The sequence below is a fragment of the Thamnophis sirtalis genome, unplaced genomic scaffold (genome assembly GCF_051295495.1).
Source record: "Thamnophis sirtalis isolate CommonGarterSnake01/CBP01778 unplaced genomic scaffold, rThaSir2_p1.2 scaffold_2, whole genome shotgun sequence".
In the NCBI taxonomy this organism is placed as follows: domain Eukaryota; kingdom Metazoa; phylum Chordata; class Lepidosauria; order Squamata; family Natricidae; genus Thamnophis; species Thamnophis sirtalis.
This window is the reverse complement of record NW_028261382.1, coordinates 59,294,598-59,317,418: the sequence shown is the minus strand read 5'-3', so window position 1 is coordinate 59,317,418 and position 22,821 is coordinate 59,294,598. Positions and strand designations below refer to the sequence as shown.

At 42.8% G+C, this 22,821-nt stretch overlaps 1 protein-coding gene, 1 pseudogene and 1 gene segment (V, D, J or C); all 3 read right to left on the bottom strand.

Annotated features, from left to right (window-relative positions):
* LOC106552091 (immunoglobulin lambda-1 light chain-like) overlaps nucleotides 1-22,821 on the bottom strand; it is a 140,351-nt gene that overhangs the window by 62,514 nt on the left and 55,016 nt on the right. Inside the window, exons 1-2 of one of the 3 annotated variants that reach the window (XM_087705690.1) lie at nucleotides 16,400-16,469; nucleotides 16,001-16,316 (exon numbers count right to left, since the gene is read on the bottom strand). The exons of 1 other annotated variant lie outside the window; for it this stretch is intronic. In XM_087705690.1, the coding sequence (XP_087561816.1) occupies nucleotides 16,001-16,316; nucleotides 16,400-16,445 (362 nt within the window). In that variant the 5' untranslated portion in view covers nucleotides 16,446-16,469. Of the gene's footprint in view, nucleotides 1-5,928; nucleotides 6,245-6,327; nucleotides 6,407-16,000; nucleotides 16,317-16,399; nucleotides 16,470-22,821 lie in introns of those variants that run through there. One more of the 3 variants, XM_087705691.1, reaches the window with a different exon arrangement.
* Nucleotides 9,211-9,725, bottom strand: LOC148048872 (immunoglobulin lambda variable 5-37 pseudogene; annotated as a pseudogene). Its single transcript, XR_015695527.1, has 2 exons — nucleotides 9,639-9,725; nucleotides 9,211-9,551 (listed from the first exon to the last, which is right to left on the bottom strand). The product of XR_015695527.1 is annotated as an immunoglobulin lambda variable 5-37 pseudogene (transcript).
* LOC148048871 (immunoglobulin lambda variable 5-37-like) lies at nucleotides 17,751-18,268 on the bottom strand. The segment is given in 2 exon segments: nucleotides 17,751-18,091; nucleotides 18,179-18,268. Coding segments are annotated over 2 exon segments (387 nt in total).

The following is a 22,821-nucleotide window of genomic DNA, read 5'->3' as shown; positions in this document are numbered from 1 at the left end:
TGCCCCCCTGGTCACAGCCGTTAGGTGGTGGTCAAATGACAGCTGCGGGTCCAGGAGGACTCCCAAGTTGCGAACCCTCTCTGAGGGGTATAGAATTTGACCCCCCAGCCTGAGTGATGGTATATTAGTCAAATCTTTGGGAGGAAAACACAACAGCCACTCGGTCTTTTCCGGGTTGAGCACAAGTTTGTTAACCCTCATCCAGTCCATAACGGCCTCAAGACCCCGGCTCACCACATCCACCGCTTCATTGAGTTGGCACGGGGCGGACAGATACAATTGAGTATCGTCCGCATATTGATGGTATCTGATCCCGTGCCTGCGGATGATCTCTCCCAGCGGTTTCATGTAGATGTTGAATAGTAGGGGGGATAAGACCGACCCCTGAGGCACCCCATAATTTAGGGGCCTAGGGGATGATCTCTGCCCCCCCACTAACACCGACTGCGACCTGTCCGAGAGGTAGGAGGAGAACCACCGTAACACGGTGCCTCCCACTCCCACCTCCCGCAGTCGTCGCAGAAGGATACCATGGTCGACGGTATCGAAAGCCGCTGAGAGGTCAAGGAGGACCAGGATGGAGGGGTGTCCTTCATCTCTGGCTCTCCAGAGATCATCCATCAATGCGACCAAAGCGGTTTCTGTGCTGTAGCCGGGTCTGAAGCCTGACTGGAAGGGGTCTAGGTAGTTTGCTTCCTCCAAGGACCGTTGGAGCTGAAAGGCCACCACCTTCTCGACAACCTTTCCCAGAAAGGGAAGGTTGGAGACAGGGCGATAACTATTAAGGACAGCCGGATCCAAGGATGGTTTCTTCAGGAGGGGTCTCACCACCGCCGCTTTCAGTGCGGCGGGGAAGTTCCCCTCCCGAAGGGAGGCGGTCACAACCGCCTGGATCCAGCCTCGTGTCACCTCACTGCAGTCCCTGACCAGCCATGAGGGACACGGATCCAAAGCACAGGTGGAGGTACTTACAGCTCTCATGGCCTTGTCCACATCCCCGGGGGTAACATCCTGAAACTCAACCCAGAGCTGTTCTACTTGGTCCCCCAGTGCCTCGGCTGGAGCTGCAGGAATGGAGTCCAAGTCCGACCGAAACCGAGCAATTTTGTCCGCTAGAAATTGGGCATATTCTTCGGCTCTGCCCTGCAAGGGTTCCCCCGCCTCCCTTTTGTTCAGTAGGGAGCGGGTTACCCTAAACAGGGCGGCCGGGCGGGACTCAGCGGATGCGACCAGGGTGGCTATATGTGATCTTTTTGCTGCCCTGAGTGCCCTGGTGTATTCCCTGGTGCAGGTGGTTACCATTGCTCGGTTCGATTCGGACTTATCGGACCTCCAACGGTGCTCTAGGCATCTCCTCCGGCGCTTCATCTCCCGGAGCTCCTCGGTAAACCAAGGGGGTCTCCGGGATCCGCTGTCTCGGAGGGGCCGCAGTGGCGCAATCCGGTCGAGGGCCTCCGACGCTGCCAAGTGCCACGCAGCAGTCAGAGTCTCCGCCGGACTGTGGGCGAGAGTGTCAGGAATAACCCCAAGCTCTGTCTGGAACCTTGACGGCTCCATAAGACGCCTGGGGCGGAACCACCTGGTCGGTTCCTCCTCCCTACAGTGGGGGTTTGGCCTCCGGAAGTCGAGCCTCAGTAGGCAGTGGTCTGACCACGACAGGGGTATGATGTCACTCCCCCTCAGACCAAGATCACAAATCCACTGCTCCGAGAGAAATACGAGGTCAAGCATGTGTCCCGCTGAATGGGTTGGGCCTCGAATTACTTGGGTCAAGCCCATGGCTGTCATGGAAGCCATGAACTCCTGCGCCCCATCAGAGCTTTCACCGAGCGACGGCAAATTGAAGTCCCCCAGGACCATCAGCCTAGGGAACTCAACTGCCAGCTCGGCTACCGACTCGAGGAGCGAGGGGAGGGCTGCTGCAACGCTGTTGGGAGGCAGGTACGTTAGCAGCAGACCCACTTGACCCTTGAGGTCCAACTTTAGCAGCAAAGACTCACACCCGACAATCTCCGGAGCAGGGACCCTACGAGGAGCTAACGACTCCCGGATAACAGCGGCCACACCTCCACCCCTTCCCTGGGCTCTAGGCTGATGCAGCACCTGAAAACCTTCTGGGCACAGTTCTACAAGGGGGACTCCTCCCTCTGGGCCCAGCCAGGTCTCAGTAATACATGCCAGGTCTGCCCTCTCGTCTAAAATTAAGTCCCGGACGAGAGGAGCTTTATGGACAACAGACCTGGCATTTAGCGACAACAGCCTGAGACCAGGGTCCTGACTACTCACGCCATCTGGTCTTGGAGTGGGACTCCTAGGGCCGGAAGGAGGGATCTCTGCAATGTAGCGAACCCTCCTTCCCCGGTAATGGCCTGCCCTAAAGTCCCCGCCGTATCTGCCTCTCCCTGTTACGACCGCAATACCCCGACCCTCTCCTGTGTCGCTGGTCCCCTCGACCACCCCCATCGCCCCCGCCACTCCCGGCAGGCCCTCCGAATCATACATACTCGTGCACTCACCCAGGCAATCCCCACGTAGCAGTTAAAAAACACAAAATTACAACAATAATAAATAGTAAAAAGTGGGCCATTCATTCATCCCATACATATCCCATGCATATCCCGTACAAAAGGAAGGAAGAAAAGACGAAAGAAAAGGAAGGAAAACAAAGATAAATTGCGCAGTTGATTAAAAGTGCAAGATCAGATAACATAACTGGCTCTCAGCGCCCAGGATGGTTAGAATGGCTGGAGACCAGTTGCAGTTCAAGTAAGATATATGGAGGAGTGTCTTATATCCTCCTCTTCTTCTGTAAATTTGAGAAGGTCCAACAAGGCCGGAACAGTCCAAGATGGCAAAGGGCTTTCTTGCACAGGCACTGTCCAGGGCAATGCCCCAAGGGTAGTAACAGATAGTAGTAGTGGCAATAGTCAAAGCCAGGTGGAGGTATATCAACAGGCCTAGAAATCCAAAGGCCGTGGCAAGAAAAGGCCAGATGTTAAAATGCCACAATGAAGAGTAGTCCAGTGACAGGCAGAAGACACAGGGGGACGTTTCGCAGCAATGGGGACAGGCAAAGATGGAATCGCCTTTGATGGGCCACCTGACCAAAAAAGAGCGGATGAGGGGGGGGGCAATGGCGGGGCAAAAACGGAGCCAAACAAGGAGGAGAGCCATCCGGAGGGACTGCCACGGCATCAGGCAAAGCCAGCCGCCCAACTTTCTCAGTCCCAACAATAGTTCTGTCCATCTGCTCTCTCTCCAAAGCAATAGTAACCAGGCAAAGCCCCCAGGAAGTACAGCCAGCACTCTCACCCTCAGCAGTATTCTTGTCTGTCCGTTCTCTCCCCGGGGCAATGGCGGCCGAGCAGAGCCCCCAGGAAACGCAGCCAACAGTCCCAACGATTCCTCCGTCCGTCCGCTCACACTCCGGGGCGATGGAAAACAAATAAAGTCCCCAGGAGGTGCAGCCAGCAGAACCAGATTTAATCCATAGCCACATGCTAGCATTTCATTTATTTGTTTGTAAAATCCTCTATTAACATCAAATCCTCATATCCTGTTTTAGCTGAACATCCATAATATTTAATAGCCAAAATTCCATCTTCCATGCAGTATAGTTTATTATCATTCTCCCTTCTTTATGTAATTATATCGTATATCGTAACATTTTCCCCATATTAGTTAACATTTAACTGTACATAGTTTTATTTTATTTTTTAATAGTGATAATTATTGTGATTAATAACCTTTGTATGTGGTCCAAAAATATTTCCAACCTTCCCTTCTCATATCCAATTATTATTTATCATATCAACTCCACATTATATACATTACTATCAATATCAATTATTATTCAGCTAAGTCTATTACAAATAAAAGTAATTAGGTTTAGCTAATTTTGAATTGTATTCTTCCATCTATCAACCTGTGTCTCTCCAATAACAAAACCTCCTTAATCCTATTGCCATTTGTGGAACAAGTTCACCAAACGTCTTTATAAGCAAGTCCAAACAAGAATATTTTCGCACCTTTTTGCTTAAGATGCCTCTGATATAATATCGTTGTCCTATGCTTGTTGCACTTTTCAGCTTGTCTTTAATTCTCAGTGGTGGTATCGGAAATTCTGCAAATGATGTTTCATAAAGTATAAATTCTTTAATGCTTCTCATTCCTCCTGCACTCTGTCTTTTGAAATAAATCTTCTGTATGGCTGCCCCCCTTTCAAACATTGCATCTCTTTCTCCCTCCGAAGTAAACCAGATGCCCGGCGTGTCAGCAACTTGAGAATCTTTAAACCAGATGCCCCGAGTGACAGCAAATTGAGAAAGTTCATTTCTGACAATCTTCGTTTGTATTTCAGGAACATTCAAACATTCAACATTCTCACTTTTTTCTTCATATTTTGATGTTAAAAACAATAAATAATCCAGCTTTTTTTCAAATCTATCATATGTGTCAGACAACTTTTGAAACATGGAGAAAATCATTTGAAATGAATCATTTGAAGCTTGTATAGATGCCATGTTTATGACGCAGCAAATATTTCTTCCTTTAGAGGCTTTAAGGTCTTTGCAAGTAAAAACAAGCTGGGAGCTGTGCAATCTTATCTGATCTTAGACCAACAAAGCCAAGCAATAAAAGTGTCAAATTGTAAGGAGCCAAATTATAGTAAATTGGTTTACAGCCCACTTAAAGAAAGTCAGAGGAGATGTTGGAGTAATCTTTCCTTTACCCATGTACGTAGCATTTAAAACATTTAAGAAATAGGGTAACCACCGACCATAAACCCATAAAAAAAAACCAATTCGTCACTAGATTCTTCTGTTCTTTGGTTTCAATTAGCTTAAATTTTTATGCGGACCGTATCTCTTTGAGTAATAAATCAGCTTACCAGTTGAAAACACTCACACCATTCTTAGGGGCAACCTGCAGTTTCGGTTAGCTTACAGCTAATCCAGAAGGAACTGGCAAAGGAGGTTAAATTCCAAGCCCCCCAGAGACTTTGCGAACGTCTCTGTGGTCACTGGATCTCCTCCAACCTTTCACTGTCTCTCCGGGACAGCTTGGGTCCGAAACGGACCGTCCAATTTCCTTCAGAAGAGGGGAATTTCAGGAATAGCCTGAAACTCCGTCTTCTCACTGCTAAGCCCCGCCTTCTTCCCAGAAATCATTGTTTTCAAGGGCTAAGGAGTTGCTCCAAGTCACATCCAGCCTTTGAATCACGAGAAACCTTTGCCCCTCTTACACAGAGACTTAGAGAATCGGTTTTGTTTAGACGCCATCAGATTTGACTATAGCATTACTTTATCTTCACCACATTGGAGTGTTTGTGTGTTTGCATGGGCAGCTGTGAGTGTGTGTGTCAGAGAGAGTGAGAGAGCAAGAGAGAGTCAGTGAGTGAGTGAGCAAAAGAGAGAGACACATACAGAAATAGACAGATAGACAGAGAGAGAGAGAGAGAGAGACAGACAGACAGACAGACAGACACACACACAGAGAGACAGACAGAGAGGCAGAGACAGGGAGAAAGTGAGAAAGTGAGAAAGAGACAGAGAGAGAGAGTCAGAGAGTTACACACACACACACACACACACGATAAATCGATGGACAGACAGAAGATATATATGATTATTTGAGAATCCACAGATTGGAATGAATTTCATTGTAGAGTTGTGATGAGCAAAACAGATTAGAATCACTTTTGTTTTTATCCTTTTTTAAGAACGAATCAACGTGTCTTGTGCAATCCAAATCTCATTGTAGAATTGTGATGAGCAAAGCAGATTAGGATAACTTGTTAATGACTGTTTAAACATATTTTAGAACTTCCTTTAGGGTTTTTCTCACAGCCTTATGACTCTGCAACTGCTCCTCCTTGTAGTAGAGGTTTTTGTCTCAGTTCCTCATAGGCTTGTATCACTGTGGAACACACTACTAGCACCATACCACACAGCACAGTAATAATCAGCCTCGTCTCCTGGCTGGACGTCCCTGATGGTCAAATACCATTTATTTTGGCTGCTTTCCTTGGAGGCAGAGAAGCGGCTGAGATCACCAGAGCCGGCAGTTGCACTGCTGTAGTAAAAATAAAGGAATGTGGGAGGACCTCCTTCTTTCTGTCGATACCATGATTGGTGATAAGTTGTTACTTGTCCACTGCTCAGGGAACAAGAGAGTTTGACCGTCTGTCCTTGGGAAGGTGACATGGAGGATTCCTGAATCACTGTAGGCTGAGAACTGGATCCTGGGGAAAGAATAATGGTCTAAGTTTGTGTTCTTGGGGTCATCACTTGGGAAGGTTTTCTTACTGCCTGGTCCTTCACTCACCTGTGCACCAAATCCCCAGAAGGACAACGAGTGACACTCCCAACATTTTGAGTTCTCGGGTTGATGTAAATTCTCCCTCTGGTGAAATCTAATTGCCTTTTATTGGGGACTTCTCTTCCCCCCACCCAGGAGCCATTTGCATACTTTGCTCCTCCTCTTGCTTTCCTGACTTCTGATTGGTTCATGACCCTCAACATAGGGGACCATTCATGCAGGTGATGCTTATTTATTTCCTTGCATCAGGTGGTCTCCATGGAGATAGGATGCAGTGGTTATTCAGGTGTTGTTCTATAAGTTGACCAATCTGAATCCTGTTTGCTGCATCCAGAATGGAAGTAAGGTTGGGGCATTCATTATTCACTCAACGTATCCTTGGGATGTTGTTAGGTAAGCTCCCCATTGGGGGAGCGAGTACATTCAGAGAAGCCTTGTGAGAGTATTGTTGGAGAACACATAAACCAGCATACAGAGACACTGCAGTTTAAATAGGCTTTTACTTTTGTGGAAATAGAGGTATCAGAGTCCATCAAACAGTCCAAGTCATACACGGATAAGACAGTCAGTCATCAACGTCTTTCAGTTAAGGGATAATCCAAATAACATAGTCCAGTATCATATAATCAGTTCAGCTCACGGCACTTCTAGCTTCCAAAAACACTCAGATCAGATCAGTCCAGCATCTAACAAATAGAGAGCTAACAGTCATTCTGGCTCCCTCTAATGGCCGATTGAGGAATACAGCAACCAATCACATTTTACATTATGATTTAAAGAAACAAGTCTAGCATTGCTATATGATTTATATATTGCCAACCCAACCGTTAGAATTATATTCCTAACAATCCTATTCTCCAAAAGAAGACAAGAAGCAATGGGTGGAAACTAATCAAGGAGAGAACCAACCTAGAACTAAGGAGGAATTTCCTAACCGTGAGAACAATTAATCAGTGGAACAGTTTGCCTCCAGAGGTTGTGAATGCCCCAACACTGGAGGCTTTTAAGAAAATGTTGGATAGCCATTTGTCCACAATGCTGTACATATAGGGGCTCCTGCATGAGCAGGGGGTTGGACTAGAAGACCTCCAAGGTCTCCTCCAATTCTATTATCTTGTTATTTTACTTATTCATTACATTTCTATGCCAGCCGTCTCACTGATAACAGCGATTCTGGGCAGGTGATAATATGAGAAATTGTATGAAAGGGCCAGAACTGAATTAGAAAATCGAACAGAAAAACGTTTAGTTGTTGGAGGTAGCTCTGAAGCTGAAGAAAAAAAAAACCCAAGGTGAGATTTTGCTTTTTAGAAGCTACCAGCTATAGAGATGGGAGGCATGGTTTTTGTTTCACTTCTTCATTAGAAGGTAACACTGTGGAACTTATCGTTGTGCCCTTTAGCGCAGTAATAATCAGCCTCGTCTTCAGCCAGAACTCCAGAAATGGTTAAATAACCAGTATTGGTGGAAGTTTCTTTAAACCAGAGAATCTAGAAGGAACTCAGAACCTTGTCCCTTGTCAGAATCTGTGTGGAAGTGCAAGAGACTGTGAATTCTGCTCATTCCCATCCAGCAAAGTCTTTCAAGGGAGGATTGACAGTCACAGATCTTATCTGGCTTGGAGAGCTGCCAGGGTGAGGGATGTTTTTGCCCTCCTGAGGCTCTGGAGGTATTTCCTGAGCCACTGGGAGGGCAAAAATGGCCTCACCCGGGCTCTGAAGGCTGGAAACAGACCAGTTTCTGGACTTCTGGTATTTCCAGTAGGACCATTTTTCGCTCTCCTGGAGCCTCCGCGTGGGCCTTGCGCTTACCTGGCATGATGAATGGGCTGCGTGGAGACTCCTGGGAGGGGTGGAGTGGGGTGGGAAGGGTCATCCGGTCCTTGTAACTACTGGTTCAGCGAACCAGATTAAAATTAACATCCGGTTTGCCCGAACTGGTCCAAACCAGTTGAATCCCAACCCTGGTTCAGAGGGAGAAGATCTTGAATGGGCTTCAGTGGGTCACTCAGAAGCAACAGGCCATAAAAATGGGAAGGAGACAAATTGAATTAGACTGGGAGAAATGGAAAAATCTACAATTATCCTTAAAGGGTAAAATAGCCACAATTAAGATGAATATATTACCAAGATTGCTGTTTTTATTCCAAACGATGCCGATAAAGGTAGAGAAAAAATATTTTCAAACTCTTAATAAAATAATAGCAAAATTTATATGGCATGGGGGAAAACAAGAATTAACATAAGAATGCTACAGCATTAGAAGAATTAGAGGAGGGTTCGGACTCCCAAACTGGGAAATATATTATCAACCAGCGGCACTGTCATCGATGAAAGACTGGATTATGTGGAGGAAAACATGATTATTGACATCGGAGGGACATGATGTGCAACTAGGTTGGCATGTATTTTTGTGGTATGGGAAAACAAGATACATACCATATTTTTCGGAGTATAAGACGCATCTTTTTCCCTCAAAAAAGATGGTGAAAATCTGGGTGCGTCTTATACACTGAATACAGCATTTTTTGCCTCCTGAAACCCCGCCCCCTTTGCAAAAATGACCATGCATCGCCTTTAGGAGGCTTCCAGAGTGCTGCTGGGGGCTGGGGAGGGCAGGAATGAGCAAAAACTGGTTGTTTTTGGCTCATCTTTGCCCTCCCCCCCAGCCCCTGGAGCACTCTACAAGCCTCCTAAAAGCTATGCATGGCCTTTTTTGGAAAAACACAAGCCCATTTTCATGAAAAACTGGCCATTTTGGTGAGTTCTGCAGAGCCCAAAAACTTTTTAAAAAAAGAATTGCCTCTTCAAAATCTTGGTGTGTCTTATACTCTAAAAAATATGGTAGTTATTTATAAAAGGGAAGGAGAGTTTTTGTCTCACTTCTTCATTAGACGATACCACTGTGGAACATATTGTTGTGCCCTATAGCACAGTAATAATCAGCCTCGTCTTCAGCCAGAACTCCAGAAATGGTTAAATAACCAGCATTGGTGGAGGTTTCTTTGGAACCAGAGAATCTAGAAGGAACTCCAGAACCTTGTCCCTTGTCAGAATCTGTGTAGAAGTGCAAGAGAAAACGTGGAGAGCTCGGAAGCTTCTGCTGGAACCAACGTATCCTGTAGCTTCCAATACTGATGCTACTGTCCAAGGTGCAGGCGAGTTTCACCGTGTTTCCTGGGGACACTGAGGCTGACGGAGGTTGAGACACCAGACTTTGCGAAGCTGCTCCTAGAAGAAAACAAGAGAAAAGTTTCACACGCTTTCCGATCATGAGTTGTGGTCCTTGGGGAGAAATTCCACATAACATTATCTCACCTTCGCCCCACACTACCAAGAGACTAAGGAAAAGAGCCCAGGACATATTGATGAAGTTTGGTGACCCAGAAGAACAGTAAATAGATCCACCATGGAGAGGATATTGTGTGTCCTTGTCTTTTATATCCATCTTGCTTGTTTTGTTGGAGAAGTAAAACTCCTCCTTCATGTTAATGAGATGCTACTTGAATGGCTCCTGAGATATTGAGGTTGAATGCTTCTCCACTTAATTTGGTTGGCTGCTTGTCATTCTGGCTGCTCCTCTCTCTCTGGTGAGACATATATTTTTGATGTCTTGATCACTGAAGAACAATTGTTTTGTTATGTTAGAAGGGACTGAAGCATCACAACAAGCATAGAGATTAGTCCATGGATCAGACAATGAAGATGATTGCATCTCATTTGGGATTTGGATTTAGTCAACTGATGTGGGGTTGGAACATAGAATAATAGAGTAGAGTAGAGTAGAGTAGAGTAGAGTAGAGTAGAGTAGAATAGAATAGAATAGAATGAATAAGGATAGAATAGAATATAGAATAGAGTAGAATAGAATAGAATAGAATATAGAACATAATATAGAATATAATATAGAATATAATATAGAATAGAATATAGAATAGAATATAGAATAGAATATAGAATAAAATATAGAATAGAATGAATAAGAATAGAATATAGAATAGAATAGAATGAATAAGAATAGAATAGAGTAGAACAGAATAGAATGAATAAGAATAGAATAGAGTAGAATAGAATGAATAAGAATAGAATAGATTAAGATTAAGATTAAGATTTAGTTTATTTGTATGCCGCCCTTCTCCGGGAGGGACTCAGTGCGGCAAAAAACTCAAAAGGGGAAAAGGGGATACAAGCACAATACACGTAATTAAAATACACAAGAGTCATACAGCCATACAAGTCGAGAGGGGAGGGGAACTCATCAACCCCAGGCCTGCCGGCACAGCAAGATAGAATAGAATAGAATAGAATATAGAATAGAATGAATAAGAATAGAATAGAATATAGAATAGAATGAATAAGAATAGGATAGAATGAAGAATAGAATAGAATATAGAATAGAATAGAATGAATAAGAATAGAATATAGAATAGAATAGAATATAGAATAGAATAGAATGAATAAGAATAGAATATAGAATAGAATAGAATGAATAAGAATAGAATAGAATGAATAAGAATAGAATAGAATCGATTGAATAAGAATAGAATAGAATATAATTCTTTATTGGCCAAATGTGATTGGACCAGTTGCAGGTGATATGCCCTGGTACAGGTGTACCGGTGCCTAACCGGAGCACCGGGTGCTCTTCCGGTACGGTGCTCCGAAGGGCCCGCCCACCTGCCCGAGCTCCTTACCTATATTTGAACCTTTTGGCGCTTCCACACACGGGCACGGAACACACGGTGCCTGTGCGATGCTCTGCTGAGCAGCTGGAGCCTCGCGGAGGCGTCGCAAGATGTAAGTATGCATGGACGTGCTTGCGCACTGTGCCTGTTCATGTGATGCATGCTGGCCCCCATTACAATGGGATCTGGAACCCACCACTGGATTGGACACAGAAGGAATTCGTCTTTGTGCGTTTAGTCTCAGTGTAGATAAGGAGAATAAAATACATTCATCAAGAATAAAAAGATACACCACTTAGGGATAGTCATAGCTCACTAATAGGCTATCACATCGTATTAGGAAACAAATAAAAACAATAGAAATTGAAAGAGAACTTGGTTATAGTCATAAATGGAAAGAGATAAATACTAGTAAGGAAGAGAAGAATAAAAGTAATACAGTCTTAGTAAATTATTTGACAGTGTTGTGGAAATTAGTTGTTAAGCAGAGTGATGGCAATGGGGGAAAAACTGTCCTTATGTCTAGGTGTTCTGGTGTGCAGTGCTTTTTTTATTTTTAGCAACGCTGTTAACAGCGAACATTGACGCTTAGCTCCCAGCTTAGTTTCCATCCGTTGCTTTTTGTTCTGCTTTCAGGTGCTTTGAAGAATAGGCTGACTCCTTCTTCCTCGAAGTAGCCCGCAAGATATTGGAAGACTGCTGTCATGTCGCCCTAATCGTTCTCCTTCTAGTCCTCCTATGGATATGAAGCAGCAAACAGTTTATACAATACAATAGCAGAGTTGGAAGGGACTTTGGAGGTCTTCTAGTCCAACCCCCTGCCTAGGCAGGAAACCCTATACCATTCCAGACAAATGGCTATCCAACATCTTCTTAAAGACTTCCAGGGTTGGGGCATTCACAACTTCTGGACTTTTGTTCCACTGATTAATTGTTCTCACTGTCAGGAAATTTCTCCTCAGTTCTAAGTTGCTTCTCTCCTTGATTAGTTTCCACCCATTGCTTCTTGTCCTGCCCTCAGGTGCTTTGGAGAATAGCTTGACTCCCTCTTCTTTGTGGCAGCCCCTGAGATATTCGAACACTGCTATCATGTTTCCCCTAGTCCTTCTTTTCATTAAACTAGACATACCTAGGTAATGCAATTGATCTTCATATGTTTTAGTCTCCAGTCCCCTAATCATCTTTGTTGCTCTTCTCTGCACTCTTTCTAGAGTCTCAACATCTTTTTGACATCGACCAAAACTGAATGCAGTTTCTTGAAAGCTTGGTTCACATCTCCATCTGATGGTTCTGAATAGTATTACATGCTCATCTCAATTTTTTTCCTGCGCTGGAAAAATCCTGAAGATGGCAGCAGAACCAAAGAGATGCCAAGGACAGTTTTCATCTTTGGTCTTCCCCCAAATAAAACAGAGGATTACAAATGGCAAGGATTTTTTTTTTAAGGCTCACAGCTGCTAGTGGAGCTCAGACGTGAAGGCTATTTCTAATGCTCCCAAGCCACTTGGGAAGAAAAAGGGAAGTGAAAAAGTCTTCTGCTACCCAGATACTAAAAATAGTCCCTGGGGAATAAACACCTTTGGCTTAGCAGAAGACAAACAGAAAAAAATCTTTTTAAAGGAAAAAACCCATCAAATAAACATCTGTGACTATATATAGTCCAAAGTGGAAATCATGAAATGAACATTTGTGAATATATAGCTAATCTGACCACCTTATCAATACAATTTAAAAAAAAAAAAAGGATAAAGGTAACCCCTCGCACATATGTGCTAGTTGTTCCCAACTCTAGGGGGCAGTGCACATCTCCATTTCAAATTTGGAGAGCCAGCGTTGTCCGAAGACTTTTCCGTGGTCATGTGGCCGGCATAACCAAATGCTGAAGGTGTACGGAATGCTGTTACCTTCCCACCAAATCTTTCTGATTGACAAGCTCAGCATCTTAGCCACTGAGTCACCACGTCCCTCAAATAAAGGATATTACTATCGAATTGTATAGTATGGTACAAAGATATTTGTAGGCAAAGGATGGATTTCTTGGGAGCCTGTGCAGGTGTCTGCTATAAAATGATTTTGATAAACTGGACAGTATTCGATAATAAAAAAGGTCTGATTTTTCTCATTTTTGAATTGCAGAAAATTGAGTAGGCTGACCAAATTCTTCAAGGAATCCATCCATCCATCCATCCATGCATCCATCCATGCATCCATCCATGCATCCATCCATGCATCCATCCATGCATCCATCCATGCATCCATCCATCCATGCATCCATGCATCCATCCATCCATCCATCCATCCATCCTCCTCCTCCTCCTCCTCCTCCTCCTCTTCTTCTTCTTCTTCAGCATCATCATCATCATCATCATCATCATCATCTCTCTCTGTCTCTGTGTTTCACTCTCATCTTCCCTCATTTATCAACCTATCAACCTATCTACCTATGAAACAACTTCCTCTACATATTGAAATTAAAATATTAAATAATTTGAAAGCTGGCATTGCAGGACAGACGTTCCTTCCTTCCTTCCTTCCTTCCTTCCTTCCTTCCTTCCTTCCTTCCTTCCTTCCTTCCTTCCTACCTCCCTCCCTCCCTGCTTTCTTTCTTTCCTTCCTTCCTTCCTTCCTTCCTTCCTTCCTTCCTTCCTTCCTTCCTTCCTTCCTTCCTTCTTTCTTTCTTTCTTTCTTTCTTTCTTTCTTTCTTTCTTTCTTTCTTTCTTTCTTTCTTTCTTTCTTCAATGAAAGGAACAGAAAACAACAGGATCACAGCAGTGTGAAATTATGAACTCCCCAGAGATACATGGGATTTTCCTAAGTGAACTATAACTACAGTGAAACCACATAACTTTTGAAGCTGAGCTTTTTTGAAGCTGAACGTTTGAAGCTGAAACCACAGGAAAACACCAAGCCATTCTCTAAGGACAGCAAAACCCATGAGTCTTACACTGCCTTGTTTCAAGGGAGTAGATTTACCATCACCTTTGGCTCTTCTTCTTCTTGATTTGGAGGTTTTTGTCTCAGTTCCTCATAGGCTTGTATCACTGTGGAACGCAGTACTAGCACCATACCACACACCACAGTAATAATCAGCCTCGTCTCCTGGCTGGACATCCCTGATGGTCAAATACCATTTATTTTGGCTGCTTTCCTTGGAGGCAGAGAAGCGGCTGAGATCACCAGAGCCGGCAGTTGCACTGCTGTAGTAACGATAAAGGAATGTGGGAGGACCTCCTTCTTTCTGTCGGTACCAGGATTGGTAATAATTTGTTACTTGTCCACTGCTCAGGGAACAAGAGAGTTTGACCGTCTGTCCTGGGGAAGGTGACATGGAGGATTCCTGAATCACTGTAGGATTGGAACTGCATCCTGGGGAAAGAATAATGGTCTAAGTTTGTGTTCTTGGGGTCCTTACTTGGGAAGGTTCTTGTACTGGGTGGTCTTTCACTCACCTGTGCACCAGATCCCCAGAAGGACAATGAGAGACGCTCCCAACATGTTGTAGACCTTCTTGGGCTTCTGGTGATTGAGATCCTGTGTTAACGCAAGAACCTTTTATTGGGGGGCTTCTTACATCAACCCTGTTTTTCCCCCAGGGCTTATTTGCATGGTTTGCTCCTCCTCCTCCTTTCCTGACTTCTCATTGGTTCATGTGTCCCAATCGAGGGGCCCCTTCGTACAGGCGATGCTTACTTATTTTCTTGCATGAAGGTGTCTCCTGAAAGTTAGTAGAGGATTTTGGTTTGTTATTGTCCTAGGAGAGGATTAGCTTGGATCCTGTTTTCTACACCTGGCATGGACGCAAGATGGGTGGTTTGGGCCAATCACTACCCTCAACTCTTCCTTGGCATCTAAAAAAAAAACCATCCTGTAAGAAGAGAGTGGCAAGTGGTTCTCCCTCTCCTCAATTTATTCAGGGTCAGCTATATTCAGCCTTTCTGTTATTTCATCTATTAGTCACAGGGACGGTGGGATAAAATGCTGTTGCCATTCCTGCTTCTAACAGTGATGTTGGGAAATCATTCTTTTCAAGGGTGAAGGAGTTGTTTCCAAGTCACATCCAGGCTTTGAATCACGAGAAATTTTTCTCCTCTTACACAGAGACTTAGAGTTTTGTTTAGATGCCATCAGATTTGACTAAAGCATTGCTTTATTTTCACCACATTGGAGTGTGTGTGTGTTTGCATGGGCAGATGTGAGTGTGTGTATCAGAGAGAGTGAGAGAGCGAGAGAGAGCCAGAGAGAGAGTGAGCGAGAGAGAGACACACACGCAGAGACAGATAGAGACAGAGAGAGAGAGAGACAGACAGAGAGACAGAGTCAGAGAGAAAGTGAGAGAAAGACAGAGAGAGAGTCAGAGAGAGTGAGGGACACACACACACACAGACACACACACACAGGATAAATGTATGGACAGAGAGAAGATATGTGTGTGTTTGCATGGACAGATTTGATTGTGTGTGTCAGAGAGAGTGAGAGAGCGACAGAGAGCTAGCGAGCGAGCAAGACAGACACATACGGAAAGAGCCAGATAGACAGAGAGAGAGACAGACACACAGACACAGACAGAGAGAGAGACAGAGACAGAGAGAAAGTGAGAGAGAGACAGAGAGAGGGTCAGAGAGAGTGAGGGACACACACACACACACACACACAGACACACACAGGATAAATGGATGGACAGACAGAAGATATATCTGATTGTTTGAGAATCGACAGATTGGAATGAATTTCATTGTAGAGTTGTGATGAGCAAAACAGATTAGAATCACTTTTGTTTTTTATCCTTTTTTAAGAACGAATCAACATGTAATCCAAATCTCATTGTAGAATTGTGATGAACAAAACAGATTAGGATAACTTGTTAATGACTGTTAAAACATATTTTAGAACTTCCTTTAGGGTTTCTCTCACAGCCTTATGACTCTGCGACTGCTCCTCCTCCTTGTAGTAGAGGTTTTTGTCTCAGTTCCTCATAGGCTTGTATCACTGTGGAATGCAGTACTAGCACCATACCACACAGCACAGTAATAATCAGCCTCGTCTCCTGGCTGGACATCCCGGATGGTCAAATACCATTTATTTTGGCTGCTTTCTTTGGAGGCAGAGAAGCGGCTGAGATCACCAGAGCCGGCAGTTGCACTGCTGTAGTAATAATAAAGGAATGTGGGAGGACCTCCTTCTTTCTGTCGATACCATGATTGGTGATAAGTTGTTACTTGTCCACTGCTCAGGGAACAAGAGAGTTTGACCGTCTGTCCTTGGGAAGGTGACATGGAGGATTCCTGAATCACTGTAGGCTGAGAACTGGATCCTGGGGAAAGAATAATGGTCTAAGTTTGTGTTCTTGGGGTCATCACTTGGGAAGGTTCTCGTACTGCCTGGTCCTTCACTCACCTGTGCACCAGATCCCCAGAAGGACAATGAGTGACACACCCAACATTTTGAGTTCTCGGGTTGATGTAACTTCTGCCTCTGCTCAAATCTAAGTGCCTTTTATTTAGGGCCCTTCTCTTCCCCCCACCCAGGAGCCATTTGCATACTCTGCTCCTCCTCTTTCTTTCCTGACTTCTGATTGGTTCATGACCCTCAACATAGGGGATCATTCATGCAGGTGATGCTTATTTATTTCCTTGCATCAGGGGGTCTCCATGGAGATAGGATGCAGTGGTTATTCAGGTGTTGTTCTACAAGTTGACCAATCTGAATCCTGTTTGCTGCATCCAGAATGGGAGCAAGGTTGGGGCATTCATTATTCACTCAACGTATCCTTGGGTTGTTGTTAGGTAAGCTCCCCGTTGGGAGAGCGAGTACGTTCAGAGAAGCATTGTGAGAGTATTGTTGGAGAACACATAACCCAGCATACAGAGACATTGCAGTTTAAATAGGCTTTTATTTTTGTGGTAATAGAGATATCAGAGTCCATCAAACAGTGCAAGTCATACACGGATAAGACAGTCAGTCATCAATGTCTTTCAGTTAAGGGATAATCCAAATAACATAGTCCAGTATCATATAATCAGTTCAGCTCATGGCACTTCCAGCTTCCAAAAACACTGAGATCAGATCAGCCCAGCATCTAACAAATAGAGAGCTAACAGTCATTCTGGCTCCCTCTAATGGCCGATTGAAGAATACAGCAACCAATCACATTTTACAGTATGATTTAAAGAAACAAGTAAAGCATTGCTATATGATTTATATATTGCCAACCCAACCGTTAGAATTATATTCCTAACAATCCTATTCTCCAAAACAAGACAAGAAGCAATGGGTGGAAACTAATCAAGGAGAGAACCAACCTAGAACTAAGGAGGAATTTCTCAACCGTGAGAACAATTAATCAGTGGAACAGTTTGCCTCCAGAAGTTGTGAATGCCCCAGCATTGGAGGCTTTTAAGAAGATGTTGGATAGCCATTTGTCCACAATGTTGTAAGTATAGGGGCTCCTGCATGAGCAGGGGGTTGGACTAGAAGACCTCCAAGGTCTCCTCCAATTCTATTATTCTGTTATTTTACTTATTCATTACATTTCTATGCCAGCCATCTCACTGATAACAGCGATTCTGGGCAGCTGATAATATGAGAAAATGTAAGAAAGGGCTAGAACTGAATTAGAAAATCGAACAGAAAAACTTTTAGTTGCTGGAGGTAGCTCTGAAGCTGAAGAAAGAAAAACCCAAGATGAGATTTTGCTTTTTAGAAGCTACCAGTTGTAGAGACGGGAGGTTTTTGTCTCACTTCTTCATTAGAAGATATCACTGTGGAACTTATCGTTGTGCCAGATAGCACAGTAATAATCAGCCTCGTCTTCAGCCAGAACTCCAGAAATGGTTAAATAACCACTATTGGTGGAGGTTTCTTTGGAACCAGAGAATCTAGAAGGAACTCCAGAACCATGCCCTGTGTCAGAATCCGTGTGGTAGTGCAAGAGAAAACGCGGAGAGCTCGGAGGCTTCTGCTGGTACCAGTATATCCTGTAGCTTCCAATACTGATGCTACTGCCCAAGGTGCAGGCGAGTTTCACCGTGTTTCCTGGGGACACTGAGGCTGACGGAGGTTGAGACACCAGACTTTGCGAAGTTGCTCCTAGAAGAAAACAAGAGAAAAGTTTCACACGCTTTCTGATCATGAGTGGTGGTCCTTGGGGAGAAATTCCACGCAACATGATCTCACCTTTGCCCCACACTACCAAGAGACTAAGGAAAAGAGCCCAGGCCATATTGAGGAAAGTTTGGTGGCCCAGAAGAACAGTAAATAGATCCACTATGGAGAGGACATTGTGTGTCCTTGTCTTTTATATCCGTCTTGCTTTTTTTGGTGGAGAAGTAAAACTCCTCCTTCATGTTAATGAGATGCTACTTGAATGGCTCCTGAGATATTGAGGTTGAATGCTTCTCCCCCTAATTTGGTTGGCTGCTTGTCATTCTGGCTGCTTCTCGCTCTCTCTAGTGAGACATATATTTTTGATGTCTTGATCACTGAAGAACAATTATGGAATGCTTTGTTGTGTTAGGAGGGACTGAAGCATCACAACAAGCATAGAGACTAGTCCATGGATCAGACAATGAAGATGACTGCATCTCATTTGGGATTTGGATTTAATCAACTGATGTGGGGTTGGAACATAGAAGAGTAGAGTAGAGTAGAGTAGAGTAGAGTAGAGTAGAGTAGAGTAGAGTAGAGTAGAGTAGAGTTTAATATAATAGCAATAGCAATAGAATAGAATGAATAAGAATAGAACAGCGTATAGAATAGAATAGAATGAATAAGAATAGAATAAAGTAGATAGAATGAATAAGAATATAATATAATATAAATTGGAATGCAATGAATAAGAATAGAACAGAATATAGAATATAATAGAATGAATAAGAATAGAATGAATAATAAAATAGAATGAATAAGAATAGAATATAGAATAGAATAGAATAGAATAGAATATAGAATAGAATAGAATATAGAATAGAATGAATTAGAATAGAATAGAATGAATAAGAATAGAATATAGAATAGAATATAGAATAGAATAGAATATAGAATGGAATAGAATGAATAAGAATAGAATAGAATATAAAATAGAATAGAATGAATAAGAATAGAATGAATAATAAAATAGAATGAATAAGAATAGAATATAGAATAGAATAGAATATAGAATAGAATAGAATATAGAATAGAATGAATTAGAATAGAATAGAATGAATAAGAATAGAATATAGAATAGAATATAGAATAGAATAGAATATAGAATGGAATAGAATGAATAAGAATAGAATAGAATATAAAATAGAATAGAATGAATAAGAATAGAATAGAATATAGAATAGAATAGAATAGAATAGAATAGAATAGAATAGAATAGAATAGAATATAGAATAGAATAGAATAGAATATAGAATAGAATATAGAATAGAATAGAATGAATAAGAATAGAATAGAATAGAATATAAAATAGAATAGAATGAATAAGAATAGAATAGAATATAAAATAGAATAGAATGAATAAGAATAGAATAGAATAGAATAGAATATAGAATAGAATGAATAAGAATAGAATATAGAACATAGAATAGAATAGAATAGAATAGAATATGGAATAGAATAGAATATGGAATAGAATAGAATATAGAATGGAATAGAATGAATAAGAATAGAATGGAATAGAATATAAAATAGAATAGAATAGAATAAGAATAGAATAGAATAGAATTCTTTATTCGCCAAGTGTGATTGGACCAGTTGCAGGCGGTATGCCTTGGTAAGGGCGTACCGGTGCCTACCCAGAGGACCGGGTATTGTTCCGGTACGGTGCTGTGGAGGGCTCGCTGACCTGCCCGAGCGCCTTACCTATATTTGAACTCTTTGGGGTTTCCACGCACGGAGCACATGGCGCCTCCTGCGATGCTCCGCCGAGCAGCTGGAGCCTCGCGGAGGCGTCACAAGAGGTACGTATGCATGCACGGGCTCGCGCGCTGTGTCCGTTCATGTGATGCATGCTGGGCCCCATTACAATGGGATCCGGAACCCATCACTGGATTGGACACAGAAGGAATTCATCTTTGTGCGTATAATCTTAGTGTAGATAAGGAGAATAAAATACATTCATCAAGAATAAAAAGATACACCACTTAGGGATAGTCATAGCTTACTAATAGGCTATCAAATCGTATTAGGAAGCAAATAAAAACAATAGAAATTGAAAGATAGAAGGAACATGGTTACAGTCATAAATGGAAAGAGATAGATACTAGTAAGGAAGAGAAGAATAATAGTAATACAGTCTAAGTAAATTATTTGACAGTGTTGTGGAAATTAGTTGTTAAGCAGAGTGATGGCAATGGGGGAAAAACTGTCCTTATGTTTAGGTGTTCTGGTGTGCAGTGCTTTTTTTATTTTTAGCAACGCTGTTAACAGCGAACATTGACGCTTAGCTCCCAGATTAGTTTCCATCCGTTGCTTTTTGTTCTGCTTTCAGGTGCTTTGAAGAATAGGCTGACTCCTTCTTCCTCCTAGTAGCCCCCAAGATATTGGAAGACTGCTGTCATGTCGCCCTAATCGTTCTCCTTCTAGTCCTCCTATGGATATGAAGCAGCAAACAGTTTATACAATACAATAGCAGAGTTGGAAGGGACCTTGGAGGTCTTCTAGTCCAACCCCCTGCCTAGGCAGGAAACCCTATACCATTCCAGACAAATGGCTATCCAACATCTTCTTAAAGACTTCCAGGGTTGGGGCATTCACAACTTCTGGAGTCAACTTTTGTTCCACTGATTAATTGTTCTCACTGTCAGGAAATTTCTCCTCAGTTCTAAGTTGCTTCTCTCCTTGATTAGTTTCCACCCATTGCTTCTTGTCCTGCCCTCAGGTGCTTTGGAGAATAGCTTGACTCCCTCTTCTTTGTGGCAGCCCCTGAGATATTCGAACACTGCTATCATGTTTCCCCTAGTCCTTCTTTTCATTAAACTAGACATACCTAGGTAATGCAATTGATCTTCATATGTTTTAGTCTCCAGTCCCCTAATCATCTTTGTTGCTCTTCTCTGCACTCTTTCTAGAGTCTCAACATCTTTTTGACATCCACCAAAACTGAATGCAGTTTCTTGAAAGCTTGGTTCACATCTCCATCTGATGGTTCTGAATAGTATTAGATGCTCATCTCCAATTTTTTCCTATGCTGGAAAAATCCTGAAGATGGCAGCAGAACCAAAGAGATGCCAAGGACAGTTTTCATCTTTGGTCTTCCGGGAAATAAAACAGAGGATTACATATGGCAAGGATTTTTTTTTTTTTAATAAAGGCTCACAGCTGCTAATGGAGCTCAGATGTGAAGGCTATTTCTAATGCTCCCAAGCCACTTGGGAAGAAAAACGGAAGTGAAAAAGTCTTCTGCTACCCAGATACTAAAAATAGTCCCTGGGGAATAAACACCTTTGGCTTAGCAGAAGACAAACAGAAAAGATCTTTTTAAAGGAAAAAACCCATCAAATAAACATTTGTGACTATATATAGTCCAAAGTGGAAATCATGAAATGAACATTTGTGAATATATAGCTAATCTGCCCACCTTATCAATACATTTTTTAAAAAAAATAAAGGATAAAGGTAAAGGTTCCCCTCACACATATGTGCTAGTCGTTCCCGACTCTAGGGGGCAGTGCACATCTCCATTTCAAAGTTGATGAGCCAGCGTTGTCCGAAGACGTCTCCGTGGTCATATGGCTGGCATAACCAAATGCTGAAGGTGTACAGAATGCTGTTACCTTCCCACCAAATCTTTCTGATTGACAAGCTCAGCATCTTAGCCACTGAGCCACCACGTCCCTCAAATAAAGGATATTACTATCGAATTGTATAATATCGTACAAAGATATTCGTAGGCAAAGGATGGATTTCTTGGGAGCCTGTGCAGGTGTCTGCCATAAAATGATTTTGATAAACTGGACAGTATTCGGTAATAAAAAAGGTCTGATTTTTCTCATTTTTGAATTGCAGAAAATTGCGTAGGCTGACCAAATTCTTCAAGGAATCCATCCATCCATCCATCCATCCATCCATCCATCCATCCATCCATCCATCCATCCATCCATCATCATCATCATCATCATCATCATCATCATCATCATCATCATCACCATCATCACCATCATCACCATCATCATCATCATCATCATCTCTCTCTATCTCTGTGTTTCACTCTCATCTTCCATCATTTATCAACCTGTCAACCTATCTACCTACGAAACAGCTTCCTCTGCATATTGAAATTAAAATATTAAATAATTTGAAAGCTGGCATTGCAGGACAGACCTTCCTTCCTTCCTTCCTTCCTTCCTTCCTTCCTTCCTTCCTTCCTTCCTTCCTTCCTTCCTTCCTTCCTTCCTTCCTTCCTTCCCTCCCTCCCTCCTTCCTCCCTCCCTCCCTCCCTTTCTTTCCTTCTTTCTTTCTTTCTATTCTTCAATGAAAGGAACAGAAAACAACAGGATCACAGCAGTGTGAAATTATGAACTCCCCAGAGATACATGGGATTTTCCTAAGTGTCTACTACTGTGAAACCACATAACTTTTGAAGCTGAGCTTTTTTGAAGCTGAACGTTTGAAGCTCAAACCACAGGAAAACACCAAGCCATTCTCTAAGGACAGCAAAACCCACGAGTCTTACACTGCGTTGTTTCAAGGGAGTAGATTTACCATCACCTTTGGCTCTTCTTCTTCTTGATTTGGAGGTTTTTGTCTCAGTTCCTCATAGGCTTGTATCACTGTGGAACACATTACTAGCACTATACCACACAGCACAGTAATAATCAGCCTCGTCTCCT